Raw genomic sequence first — 12,594 nt, forward strand, 5'->3', positions numbered from 1 at the left:
TCCTCTGTGTGGTTGGTTTGCCCTCAGAGTGGCCCGTCCTTTTCTGTGTGGCCACATGGGAGGAGACACTGGGGCTCTGCCTTTCGGAGGTAGCACAGCGTTTCGGTCTCCTCTTTGCTCCTAGGAATTTGGGAGCACTCAGGGTCACATTTCTCCCCACTGAGGCATTTTATCTGAACGTATGTGGTACATCCCCAGAAAAAGAATCCCAGGACTATCCCTCCTGTGTGTTTTCATCTTGCTTCTTCATGGCCCCTGATGCCCGCTGAGGCTGTCAGTGCAATGAAACCAAGCTGACGGGACAGGAGCAGGCTGTTCTGCCGTTTTTCTATTCGGTTGAGTTGCGCGTCACATCTGGGACTGATGACTCCACACTTGTCTCACTTGCCTGTGAGGCTCACGATTTTCCCAGCTCTGTGGTCGTCAATAATTTCAAATTCACCAAAGTTACAGATGATGACTTTGGAGCCCAGCCTAACGGAACCAGATGTTTGCCTTTCTTTTCAGCATTGCTGATTCTCTGTTGTTTTTAACATCTCACGGATTTGCATGTCGTCCTTGCACAGGGGCCATGCTAACCTTCTCTGTGTTGTGGCAGTTTTAGTGTATGTGCTGCCGAAGCGAGCACAATACCTTCTTTTTTTAATTTAAGGAACAGACATGTATTTTCCTGCAGTTCTGGAGGATAGAGGTCCAAGACCAAGGTGCTGGTAGAGTCATCTTCCTCGATGTATCTTCCTTTGCTTTGCAGACTGTTGCCCTCGTGGCCTCTTCATGTGCCTGTCCCTCTGCTGGTGTGCACCTCTGGTTTCTCCTCATGTGTCCAAATTTTCCCTTCTTAGAAGGACACCAGGCAGAGTAGATCGAGCATGATACTCTTTTAATATATATTTTATTGATTTTTTTACAGAGAGGAAGGGAGAGAGATAGAGAGCTATTGTAGAAACATCAATGAGAGCGAAACATCAACCTGCTGCCTCTTGCACACCCCCTACCAGGGATGTGTCTGCAACCAAGGTACATGCCCTTGACCGGAATCGAACCTGGGACCTTTTTGTCCACAGACCAATGCTCTACCACTGAGCCAAACCGGTTTTGGCGAGCACGATACTCTTGAGAGCATCAGCCAGGGCACCATTATGGTGGCTCGAGAGTTGGTGGAAAGGCCACTCATGGTCTTTTAAAAATCCAAGCTAATGGCTTTCGTAGAGGGTAGGGTGCTTCTTACCTGTTTGATTCCTGTCAGCCAAATGGGCCAACAGCTAAACTCACATTTCTTTTCAGACATTCCTCCTTTTATTTATTATTATTTTTAAATATACTTTTATTGATTTCAGAGATGAAAGGTGAGGGAGAGAAACATCAATGATGAGAATCACTGATGGACTGCCCCCTGCATGCCTCCTACTGGCGACTGAGCCTGCAACCCATTCTTGACCAGGAACAATGACTTCCTAGTTTAGGGGTGTCGAACTCAATCAGAGAAGGGGCCAAAATCTAAAATCCAGCCTAAATCGCGGGCCGAATGGTTTACTGAACAGTCATAAACTGTCATTGTGATGGAAACGCAGCGGAGTGCAGTGATGACAGCGCGGTGCGGGCCACATTGCAAGGCCTGGCGGGACGGATTTGGCCCGCGGGCCTTGTGTTTGACACGTGTCCTAGTTCATAAGTCTCCTTGGGTATAAGATGAAAAGCGATGGCCCATCATTGAGCCACACTGGCCGGGCTGATCGGAGGTTTTCATAAAGGGCATGAGAGCCATACACTTGAAATGGCCCTTGTCACAAAGATGAGTTTTAATCAAACTTTGTGGCTTAAGAATCTTGTCAGTTTTAGCTTTCACTGGTTAAAATGTGGATCATTTGCCTGGAGTTTCAATATTCTCTTCCTTTTCTACTTAAAAACCGGCCAATTATTTTCTGAGCCAACTCTTTATTATAGTAACTTAGCAAATACACCCAATAGCAACTGATGCATGCTACTAATATTCTCGTTCCCGAAGTTTTTGCCTAAGGCTCCGAGCTCATTTGGATAGAATTTATATTCTTAGTTATTCCCAGCTTATATTGTAGTTTAACTAATTGCTTCATCACTGCATAACACCCATCGTCATCTTTCCAACTTCCAATGACAGTTTCCTCAGCAGCCACTGTCCAGCTCCAAGGTCAAAGTCATGTAATTCAGGTTTATTTTTCGTTGTAGCAGCAGCCGCTTCTGGGTGCTAGTTCTGTAACCGTCGGTTTAGACTCATGATGATGTGGTAACAGCCAATCTCCAAGCATCAGCGGCTCACAGCAAAAGTTCATTTCTCATCTACATTACACATCCTTTCACAGGTGGGCCGCAGCTCCTCTTCATGGTATCTTAGTTCTGGGCTCCAGGCTGAAGAAGTCTTGATCTGGCCATTGCTGGGCTCACGGCAGAGGGAAAAGAGAAGGGAAGCTACTGACTACTCACTGGTGCTTAAAGCATCATTTATATTTCTACTCACACCCCATTGGCCAAACCAAACCAGAGAGCCACGCCTATAACAAGTGGGGCATGAATGTCAAGTTCTGTAGTGAGGGCCCCACAGGAATGACAGTATTTGGAATAATTCACTCTACCACAGGGCTGGACCAGGCATGTCAGTCATTGAGTTCATCTACTCCTTCTTACACACTCTGCTATAGCACTTTGTATCATATAGCCTCACATATATCTTAGTCAAGGGTGAAATCTTGATTCATTATAGAGACAAATTATAGGCAGGCCAATGCAGCCTGACCTAGACCATCAGGTTCCTTTGCTTAGGCACTGAACCATAAACACTGAATGAAAGAGGCAGTGAGTAGAGAAAGATGCAGCTGGAAGCTCGTGATGCGAGATGGATTTGGAGAAACCACACCTAACCGAGACCCTGGTTTCTGAAAGGTGGGCTGACAGCAGCAGAGCCAGGATTTCAGTGCACACTGCTCTGAGCGTCCCACTCAGGTCAGCATCCCCCAGGGACGAGGAACACACAGGGAGCCTGTGAAACCTCCAGGGCGTGTGTCCCTTCGTCTGCTGGGTCTGCTCAGGCTTGCTGCTGCCTGTTCCAAACCTCCCATGGGTCCCCTAGCCCCCAGGAGAAGCCCAAGCTAATGAGCCTGGCATCCAAGACCTCAACCAAGCCATCCAGCCACCTCTTCCAGGAGGTTCTGACAGCTTCCTGAGGGAGACCAGTAAGCAGCCTTTTTGGGTGGCGCTGCCCAGCACGGCCAGACGGAAGTCAGATAGCACACGGACACCCGGCTGCACAGATGTGCATAAACTCTGGTGGGCCTGACAGTCTCTAGCAGATCCCAGTCGATGTCCCAGGCGGTGCCGTTTTGTCTGAGGGCAGAGCAGTGCGGGAGTAGATGAACAGGACAGGATTCTGCTGAGGATCAGGCTGCCGGGAAGAGATGGAGGATCAGGGAGGCCCAGGGAGGCCCAGTGGGTCTTCTCCTGGGGCAGAAGCGGGCGGCCGGCAGCTTCCCCGTGGGGTGGACGGCGATTGCTTGCACACGCTGAGAACGCGCTCTTTCCCGCGGAGTCTGGGATGTCATCTGCACACAGGGTGCGCCGTCTCAAGCAGGACGAAGGCGTGGGGCCCCTCCGGACTAGCGCAGCTGCAGGCTCAGCAGCCAGGGAGCGGAACCCTGGGGTCTTCTCCGAGAGTCCCCTCCCTGCCGGTCTCCCCTAGGCTCACCATCTTCTTCCCGCCTCTTTCGCGGGTTTGATCACGCCCCTTGCGCTCTGTGAGCCAATCACTTTTTGGTGCGACCGTGGACTTGCTCTGAGGCCCCCCCCTATCAACGTTCTCCATCCAAAGCGCCGTTTAATACTGGGGCGCTCAGCCCGCCAGGACGACCTCCAGGCCAATCCCGTGCTTCTCGGGAACAGCATTTGGGTCCAGTAGCCAATGTTTCCCAGTCGCAGCACATCTCAGCGTCTGCATACACTCAGGGCCAAGTACCCACACGAGCACCTTGCACAGGCCACCGCCACTCCAGGGCCCCCCAGGCATCACAGCCACGGATGGAGGCAGTGAAAGCAGGGGTTGTGTATCTGGGGGTCCCATCCCACCCTCGGGTCCCTCCCCCCAGTCCAGGTCAAAGAGGCCTGGGACCACACCAAGGACATCACATGGAGCCCTTCCACAACTGGGGTCACCACAGCTTCCACGTGTGTCCCCCACTCCGCGGCAGAAGCAAGAGATAGTGCGGCTGGATGCGGGGGGAGGGGGGCGCGGCAGCCAAGAGCAGCCTGAGGACCCAAAGTGGGTGGGACAGGGCGGCCAAACCCACCCTGAGACCTTGGGTAGTCAGGTGCTGCCTGAGCCCTAAAGCCAGGCATCCGGAGACAGGGCCACGCCCGCCCCAGAATGGAGGCACCTGCACTGGGAACAGGTGGGCCTGGAGCTCAAGGGCCTCATAAAAACCAGGCTCCTTGCCTCCGCCGCCCGCTGAGGCCACGACCCCTTAGAAATAGCGTGTGCTGGTCCGGAGCGGCCGGCTCTCCAGCTGAACTCTTACGTAAACGCAATGCCTTTCTCTGGGCCCGGGTCTGGCCTGTGGGACTGCCTGGCCACCTCCCCCTGAACTGGCTCCTCGTTTAACTCCACACAAACGGCAACGCTTCCGAGACAGCCCTTCCCGGTCCACTGCATCCCAAGTAACAGCTGCTACTCCCAATGCCTCTTCTTGTTGCCAGTGCCCACCGGTGGCCTCCCCGCCCGCCGCCCCGCCTGCCCATACATCTCACCTGGGTCCCAGCCTGGTCTGCCCGCTGCTCAGGGTTAGGCACCCACACTGGCCTTTCCCCAGCCACAGTACTGAGCCAGATGGGGTGTCAGCCCCTGGCCCACCTGTTCCTGGGGGAGGGGAAGGCAGCCTGCACAGTCACAGGGCCTGCGACAGCCTGACTGACACCTGCTGGCCTGGCCCGGCAGCACGGCCAGGAGGGGGGAAGCTGGGCACGCTGAGGCCCCGGGCCAGCCTTTCCAGGAACACACGTGCACAGGGGAGTCTCAACATTGTTTAATTTCTTACAAAACCACGTGTCCCATCCAAACAGGACAGTGCAGGCCCTCGCCAGCCATTGCGGCCCAAGGCGGGAGGCCCCCGGGAAGGGCCATCTGCCCCCTGCATAGGGCCAGCGTGAGGAGGGGGTCCGGCCGCAGGGTCTGTGCTGCCCTGCCCCGGCTGCTGGCAGAGAAGGCACACCCGGGTCCCTGGCGCTCTCAGTGCCTGCAGGGACGGAGGGAGAGGAGGGTCTGAGGGGAGCAGAGCTGGGCCCGGGTGGGGCAGGCCAGGGCCAGGCCCACGGCATCTCACCAAGAACACACGATGCCGTCAGGTCGTCACGGTGACGGCGATGATGATCACCAGGATGAGGACGAAGACGGACAGGCAGATGGCGATCAGCACCTTCTTCTGCGGGAGAGGAAGGGGTCAGGGCCATGCACCCGGGGGCGGGGGGGCACCCCGAGGGGCCTCACCTTCCGCGCCTTCCTCTGGTTCTCCAGCGCCTTCTTGACGTGCTCCTGCCCGCGCTCCACGTAGTCTGCGGAGCTCAGGATGTTCTTCTCGATCCGGTTGATCATCTCCCCCTGTCCGAGGAGGGGCAGGTCAGCGGGGGGGCGAGGGGGCGGGAGGACCCAGGCAGACCAAAGGGCATCCCTGCAGAAAACACTGCACCGACGACGACACGGGGGGACCCCCCGGTACAGCTCACATCGAGGGGGCTGCCAGGCCCCTTGGTCACGTGGTGCCTCCTGCTCTGCCCCTTGACCCACACAGCCCGGGTCCACTCGGTGTCTATGAGCCAAGGCCTCAAACAGTTCACGGCTTTTCACAGAGCAGGAACTTCTGTCCCCCCAAAACTGGCCATTCTTCTAGGCCTTTCTCCCAACAGCCCTGACGCTCCTCCTGTCCGGCTTCCCCGTGCCTCCCAGCTCCAGGGGCCGCGCTCCTGAGCGGAGCCCCTTCCCCACTCCCAGCAGTAAAGGGTGTGGCCGCCGCGCCAGTGGGTCCGCCCTCAGGACGAGGCTGGACGCTCGCCTCACCAGCAGCCAGGCCCACAGCAAGAACAACACTTCCTGCCCCGACCCCGAACAGATTCTAGGAGACAGGCCCTGGGCGGGGGGTGTGTGTGTGTGGACACGACGACTTTGGCTACAGCTCTTAAAGGTGTAAGGGTGTCTTCGATGGGCGGAGGAGCCAGGGCGGGGCCATACTTGGGGGGGGGATGTTATATATAGAAAAGTGGCCGTCTGGGTGGCTGTGGAGGTGGTTGCCACGCGGGGGCACAGCTGAGGATGGAGTGAGGGCCAGCCTGGAGGCCACGGCCCAGAGGGAGGGGGACAGAAGCCTGGGGGGGGGGGGCAAGCGTGGAGTGGGCGGGCGGTTTCGGCAGGAGGTCCGGTGAACATGGCCTCCTCTCCGGGCCCGGGTCCAGCCCAGCGGCTCCGGGCGGCCCACCTGCATCTCCACCTCCGTGGCCAGGAAGGTGAAGATCTCGTGAAGCTCACGGATGCTGCGCTCCAGCTGCTGGATCTCGCTGTGCCGGGTGGAGATCTCGTTCAGGGCCTGCCGCGTCACCTGCGTGTCCTTCAGGATCTGGGGAGCAGACGGGAGGGAGGGACAGGTGGCAGGGAAGCCAGCAGCAGGTCCGGAGTTCGTGTTGATGTTTACGGCAGCCCTCGGGTCTAGCACTGGGCCAGGGCCCGGCTGCCTGACTCCAGGCCTGCACACCCACTCCCTCCTGGGCCTCGGTTTCCCCTCCACCAAAAAGGACCAGAGTGGGCGCATGGCCTGCCGGGGCATGGAGTCCCGGTGAGCGTTGTGCGCACGTGCGAGGAGGCGCAGGGGGCTTGGGGGGGCCTTGCCAGAGGTGAGTGCGGGGACGTGAGGGAGGGTTTGGGGGGGAGGTGGTTGGAGCTTTGGGGGGGGGGGGAGGCGCCGGTGAAGGGCGGGCGGGAGGGGGCGTTGTGGGGAGGGGGAAACAAGGGGGTTCCGGTGGGGGAGGGGGAGGGGGAGGGGAAGTCGATAGAAAAGAAAACAAAGAAAAAAAAAGAAAAAGGACCAGAGCTTGGAGAGGTTGGGAGGCCCGCAGAGGGAGGCCTGCTGTGGCCACTCACATTGGACACAAACACCTCGCTCTGCCCGCTGTCCAGCATCTGTTCCAGCTCCTCGTCAGACACCATCCCGGCATTCGCTGTGAAGGAGAGGGCCAGGGTGAGAGCGGGGTCAGGCGAGCCCTCCCCGTGGGCCAGGCACACCACTCACTGATCTTCAGCTGCCTCCGGATCCGCTCCACGTTCTTCTCCCGGTACTCGGACTGCATGGAGTTGCACTTGTTGATGAGCTCCACGAATTGCTGGGACAGGACCCCGTGCTAAGGGAGAACACAGGCTGTGCCTCTCAGAGGACCCTGCCCAGTCTGGGACGCAGGATCCGCTGGGACAGTGCGCAGACGGCAGGAGCTGCCTTACCAACCTGAAAGGCCCCCCTAGTCCCTCAAAGTAAAAGCCAAGGTCCTCACCGGGGCCTGCATGGCCTGCCTCTCCCGTTTCCCCTCTGACCTCACCTCCTCCCACTGTCCCCCCCTTACTTCCTCCAACCACAGCGGGCTCCTTCCTCCTCCCCGAGCAAAGCACACCCTGCGTGGCCGGTGCCGTGGCCTGTGCCGTGGCCTCTGCCGTGGCCTCTGCGCTCTGTGCCTGCGGCCTGACCGCTCCTGCCCCGCGAAGGCCTTGAGGTCTTTGCTCCGGTGTTCCTTTCAGAATGCAGTTTTCCCGCCTGACTGAAATGCAACCTACCTCTGCCAGCGCTCTCAATCCCTCTTGTCCTGCACCTTCTTCCTTAATACATAACAATGTTCTAAAATGACGCACTTCTTTATTAAGGTGATTGTCTGTCCCCACGGAATGTAAGCTCCGTGAGGAGAGGGATCTTTGGCTGCTGCAGCCCGAACAGCTAGCATTCTGTATACACTTGCTGAACACCGCAAGCCTGGAGTTCAGCCTGTTGCCCAGGTTTACGGGTCCAGCTGGGCCCTCAGCCTCACACGATGGCCACACAGGCTCCCTGTGAAATGCCCTCTCCCCTGTCCATTCCGCTGCCTCAGTCCTTGGAAGACCTTCCTCAGTGACACAACCACGCTCCCGGCCTCAGTGCACCCTTTCAAGATGCCCAAACTGCCCCACCTTCCATCTCAGCTCTGCTGAGCTCTGGGCCCACTCACTCCAGCTCTGACCTCCAAGAACTCCAAACCACTCCTCACTGGGTACCCAGGAGGGACCAGTCAGATCCCCTTCCATCTTCCTCAGATGTTAAGTGACCTTCCCTCCAGGGAAGTTCCACTTCCTGAATTCTGCCCACAGAGCAGAGGCTGTCCCAGCATCAGGGCAGGAACTCTCTCAGTTGTTTATGACGCCCCTTTTTCTTCCTTAGACAGAGCCCTTAGCTAGCAAGTCCTACATCAGCAATGTCTTCCTCACCTATTCAAGCTCAACTTCCCATCGTGGCTCCTAGAAAGTGCGTCCCCATAGCTGAGCCCAGGTCATATCTGGGGACTCAGCAACTTCTCATTGAACGGAGAAAAAGGCAGGGTGTCATAATGAATTGGGAATTACTGATGGTGGGTGAGTCCTTTCTCTCTCTGAGCCTCAGTTTCCCCATTTGGAAAATCATTAGGTTGGACTTGATGATCTCCAAGTCCCTCCCCTCTTACTTCTATAAAACTCTGGCTGAAATGTTCTAGTTCTGAGAATAACAAACCCACCTGCGTTTTCCTCATTCTTGTGTTGACTGAATTATAATTCTCATCAGCTTCTTCCTTCTGGGGCTCGATGGCTGTGGGAAGACATAGGGCGTTGTGGGGGCTGGAGGGTGACCTGTGGCTTCTGAAAACTGTTTGGGGATCAGGGCAGGGGGCCAGTGTCACACTCAAGTCACACAGCAGAGAGATGCTTTTCTCCATACGATTTTGGGGGAAATATAGTTTATCATTAAATGACTAATTCTAAGTCTCTGACAGGGGAAAGCATATTTTTTTCTTTGCAATACATCAGCTGATTCCCAGAAGGATGCAGAGGCCTCCTAACAAAACCCCATATGCCTGCCCAAAGAATGCACACTGGGCAGCAAGAATTTCAGGAGTAAATGGTTTCATAGTCAATGAAAGAACCCGAGAGGCAGGCGTGTGCTGTGGAAAGTGCTATGGGCTGGAGCACAGAGACGGAGATTCTAGACTGCTCTGTAACCTGGATAGACCACTGGCCTCTCAGGGCCACAAACGCCACAGAGAGGTCAGGAGCTGGGCAGGACCAGAGGGCAGGAACTGTCTCAGGTCCCAGAGCTCACCCTTTAGCTGCCCGCGGATCTCCCTCCCCAGCTGTTTGATCTCCTCGCGCAGGTTCTGCAGGTCCTGCTTCATGCCTGAGAAAAGAAAGCAGTCCCTACCTCAACAAATCTCCCTTGCCACCACCTGCGTGGAACTACAATACCCAAAATGCGTCTGGTGGAGCACGCGTTTTTGCCCCCAGGTTTTCACTCACTATCCTCAGGAAGGGGCGTGGCCAGGATGGTGACCTGCTGTTTCTCCAGCTCCCGGACTTTATTCTCCAGCTTGACAATAGTCTGCCGAATTGTCCGGACCTGGGGAGGAAGACCGGGAGGGCTGGAGGAGATACGAAGGTCCTCCAGCCCGCGCTGCTCCCCGAGTCCTCCAGCCCCCTCGTGAACTCAGGCAGGGATCCCAGCCTCATACCTTCTGGAAGAACTCCTCGTCCGGGCTCCCCAGCCGTGCCGTGACCGTGCCTCCCACCAGCGCGACCCGCTCCCTGTCCTCATCGTCCGAGCTGTCACCCCCCTGCTAGGGCAGAGGGGTCATTGGCATCACTTCCTTGCTGTGGTTCTCTCCCCGCAGGACTCACGGGCTTCCGGGTCTTTCCTTCCCAGCCCTCAGCCATCCCTCCCTGCCCCGAAGACCAGGAATCCTCCATCCCGGCCAGACCCCACCCGTCCCCCGTCCCCACCCTGCTGCCCCGCTTCTCACCTGCCTCAGCTCTTGGGTCCTGTCCCGCATGGCGGCCCGAGCTCCCTCTCCCTCCCCGGCACCTGAGCCCTCGGGGCCTCAAGATTCTAAGTTTGGAACTCCCGTACTGCCCTCACACCCTGACACTCCCCTCCGCCCTCACCCTGCGGACCCCCAGCCCCCCACCCGCCGCCAGAGGCTCTGTCCCTGACACCATCCACAGGCAATGGGATGGTGCTCCCCTGGGGGACCTCCAGGGCTCCACAGGTTGGAATTCCCTTTTCTTTCCCCCCCTCCCGCTCCCGCAGCCTAGGCCCCACCCTCTTTTGGATGACTCGGAGCATGCGCACGGGGTTGCGTCTCCTTCCCGTGGGTGGGAAAGGAAGAGGTCGGAAGCTGCAGTGCCCCGACCGGAAGCAGAGTTGCCAGGATGTGAGAGTCCACCCCCTTTACCGGAACTGTCTTCTTGAGGCAATCTTGTTGCCAAAAGGGATGGAAATGCCTCATTTGTACGTAATTTGAGCGGCCCTGCATCTCACATCACCCCACGGTGCACCCCCGCGTCACGTGACTGGCCGGGTCCCAGTCTCCCAGACCACAGAACGTGACGTTTTGACTGTCACGTGCCCCGGCTCCTGTCAACCCTTCTCTGGAACACCCATGTCCCCACGACGTCCCTGGGCGCTCAAGCTGCGTCCCTCCAGCTCCCACGAGGCGGGAAGTGGGCGCTAACTAACTCCAGAGACCTTTGGAAGCAGTAGGGCGTAGCACCCTTGATGGTTTCGGCTCTATTTCTTTTGGGTCCAGAGGCGTGGGCAGACCGAAGACTTAGACTTTGGAGCTGTCAGCATCATGGGACCTTGAAATTCAGGAAATAATAAGATCCAGCGTCAGAATTGCAGGATTTTGAAGGCAGAGAATCTGGGGGTGGGAAGTGACCTCACCCAAGCAGAAATCTCTTCCCCCCCCCCCCCCCCGCATCGTCCTGGCGCAGCCTCTGGTGACAGGTGGGCGGCTGGCACCCTGCTTGGGCGCTGCAGTCCCACCGCACTCACCAGCTTGTGAGCAGCCAGACCGTTGCGGGTTGGCTCAGGCTGAGAAAAGTGTCTGTGTTATATTGAGCAGTTTGTCTTGCACCTGGGTTACCCTCCAGAGACCCCACATATAAAAAATCTGCACATATATTCCTCATTGATTATAGTTTACCGTGAACTCTTGAAATCAGGGTTTGACTGTCTTGTTTTACCTGAGCCCCAGCACCTGGTTCCGTACCTAACAGGCCCTCAGTAAATATCTGTGGACAGAATTACAGCCTTTCACGTGTCTGAAGATAAAACTCATATTCCTTGGTTTTCTCTTTTAGGCTTCAGACTCTCACAGTGACACTTCTCTAACCCTGGCCCCCTAGGTGTTCATTCAATAGTTATTTATTGGACTCTGACCCGTTTGGCTCAGTGGATAGAGTGTTGGCCTGCAGACTGAAGGGTCCCAGGTTCGATTCCGGTCAGGGGCATGTACCTTGGTTGCGGGCACATCCCCAGTTGGAGGTGTGCAAGAGGCAGTGGGGTGATGTTTCTCATCATCGATGTTTCTGACTCTCTTTCCCTCTCCCTTCCTCTCTGTAAAAAAAAATCAATAAAATATATTTATTATTTTTAATATTTTAATTGATTTTTTTACAGAGAGGAAGGGAGAGAGATAGAAACATCGATGAGTCATCGATCAGCTGCCTCTTGCACGCCCCCTACTGGGGGACTTACTCAATAGGAAGAGTCCTATAGCCTCAGCACACCTGGAATGACTATCAAGTCTGCAGGGCAATGCTCTAACCACTGAGGATACCAGCTAGGGCTGCTTCTCAGCCTTTAGCCGTCTCGCCTTCTTGGTCCTCAGCTGTGATTTGGAATTGTTGCTGCCTTTGTTAAATGGCCCAGGATGATGATCTTCACCATTTTACTTGTGGTCTCTGGGTAGGATTGGGAGCTTTGGGGTGGTGACTTACGGCCCCAGGAGGCTGGCTCAGAGGCAGGAGGAGTGGTGTGTGGAGGATGGGGAGCAGGGTCATCTAGAGAGGATGGTTCTGCGGAGGGGGCTTTCCAGAGCTGCCCCTTGCCTTTGTTTCCTGGTCCTTTTCCACTCAGGCCCTTGAGCAGCCTGGAAGTGGGTAGTAAGTATATTGGATCTTGGATGGGTGGGTATTGATGTGTGGGTGTTGTAAGCATATTTTCCTTTCAGTCTGTATTCAGGTCAGGCCCTACCTGACCCCTAAGCTTGGTAGCCTGTCCTGTCCCTTCCCCCTACAGGTCCATCCTGCAAACACTGGAGCTAGATGACCTGGCTTAGCATCCCAACTCGTTCACCTTTGTGTAATTCTATAAGGCAAGGAACTTAACCTTTCTATGCCTCAGTTTACTCATTTGAAAATGGGAACAATAATAGTTCCAACCTCATAGGGCTGCTGTAAGGATTAAAGAAGGGTCATAAGTAAAGTGAATAGAACAGTGCCTGGTACTGTGCTATGTGTTTGCTGCTGTTATAGTTTTTCAT

General features: G+C 56.1%; 1 protein-coding gene and 1 non-coding gene across 3 annotated transcripts; both read right to left on the minus strand.

Annotated features, from left to right (window-relative positions):
• Positions 1-521: 521 nt before the first annotated feature.
• Positions 522-628, minus strand: LOC118704960. The gene has a single exon (XR_004983560.1). It is a non-coding gene; the product is annotated as a U6 spliceosomal RNA (small nuclear RNA).
• Positions 629-5,044: 4,416 nt separating this feature from the next.
• Positions 5,045-10,364, minus strand: STX4 (syntaxin 4). 2 transcript variants are annotated; one of them, XM_036413063.2, is made up of 11 exons: positions 10,069-10,364; positions 9,781-9,882; positions 9,569-9,668; positions 9,375-9,449; positions 8,794-8,864; positions 7,296-7,404; positions 7,148-7,224; positions 6,489-6,626; positions 5,507-5,617; positions 5,343-5,441; positions 5,045-5,255 (listed from the first exon to the last, which is right to left on the minus strand). In XM_036413063.2, exons 1-10 carry the CDS (start codon positions 10,096-10,098, stop codon positions 5,361-5,363), a joined length of 894 nt encoding a protein of 297 aa, XP_036268956.1. In that variant the 5' UTR covers positions 10,099-10,364; the 3' UTR covers positions 5,045-5,255; positions 5,343-5,360. The 2 variants fall into 2 exon arrangements, with proteins under 2 accessions (XP_036268956.1, XP_045428390.1); XM_045572434.1 differs by having other exon boundaries at positions 9,781-9,885; positions 10,069-10,356.
• Positions 10,365-12,594: the final 2,230 nt, after the last annotated feature.

The sequence above is a fragment of the Pipistrellus kuhlii genome, unplaced genomic scaffold (assembly GCF_014108245.1).
Source record: "Pipistrellus kuhlii isolate mPipKuh1 unplaced genomic scaffold, mPipKuh1.p scaffold_m20_p_48, whole genome shotgun sequence".
In the NCBI taxonomy this organism is placed as follows: Eukaryota; Metazoa; Chordata; class Mammalia; order Chiroptera; family Vespertilionidae; genus Pipistrellus; species Pipistrellus kuhlii.

What these genes read in the sequence shown, in the direction of transcription:
- STX4 (XM_045572434.1), bottom strand. Translation starts at nt 10,098, where the DNA reads ATGCGGGACAGGACCCAAGAGCTGAGGCAG. An exon ending in CCGGAGGCAGCTGAAGATCA is followed by an intron (nt 7,225 to 7,295) that starts GTGAGTGGTGTG and finishes TCTCCTTCACAG; the next exon opens with CGAATGCCGGGATGGTGTCT. An exon ending in CCACGGAGGTGGAGATGCAG is followed by an intron (nt 5,618 to 6,488) that starts GTGGGCCGCCCG and finishes CTCCTCGGACAG; the next exon opens with GGGGAGATGATCAACCGGAT.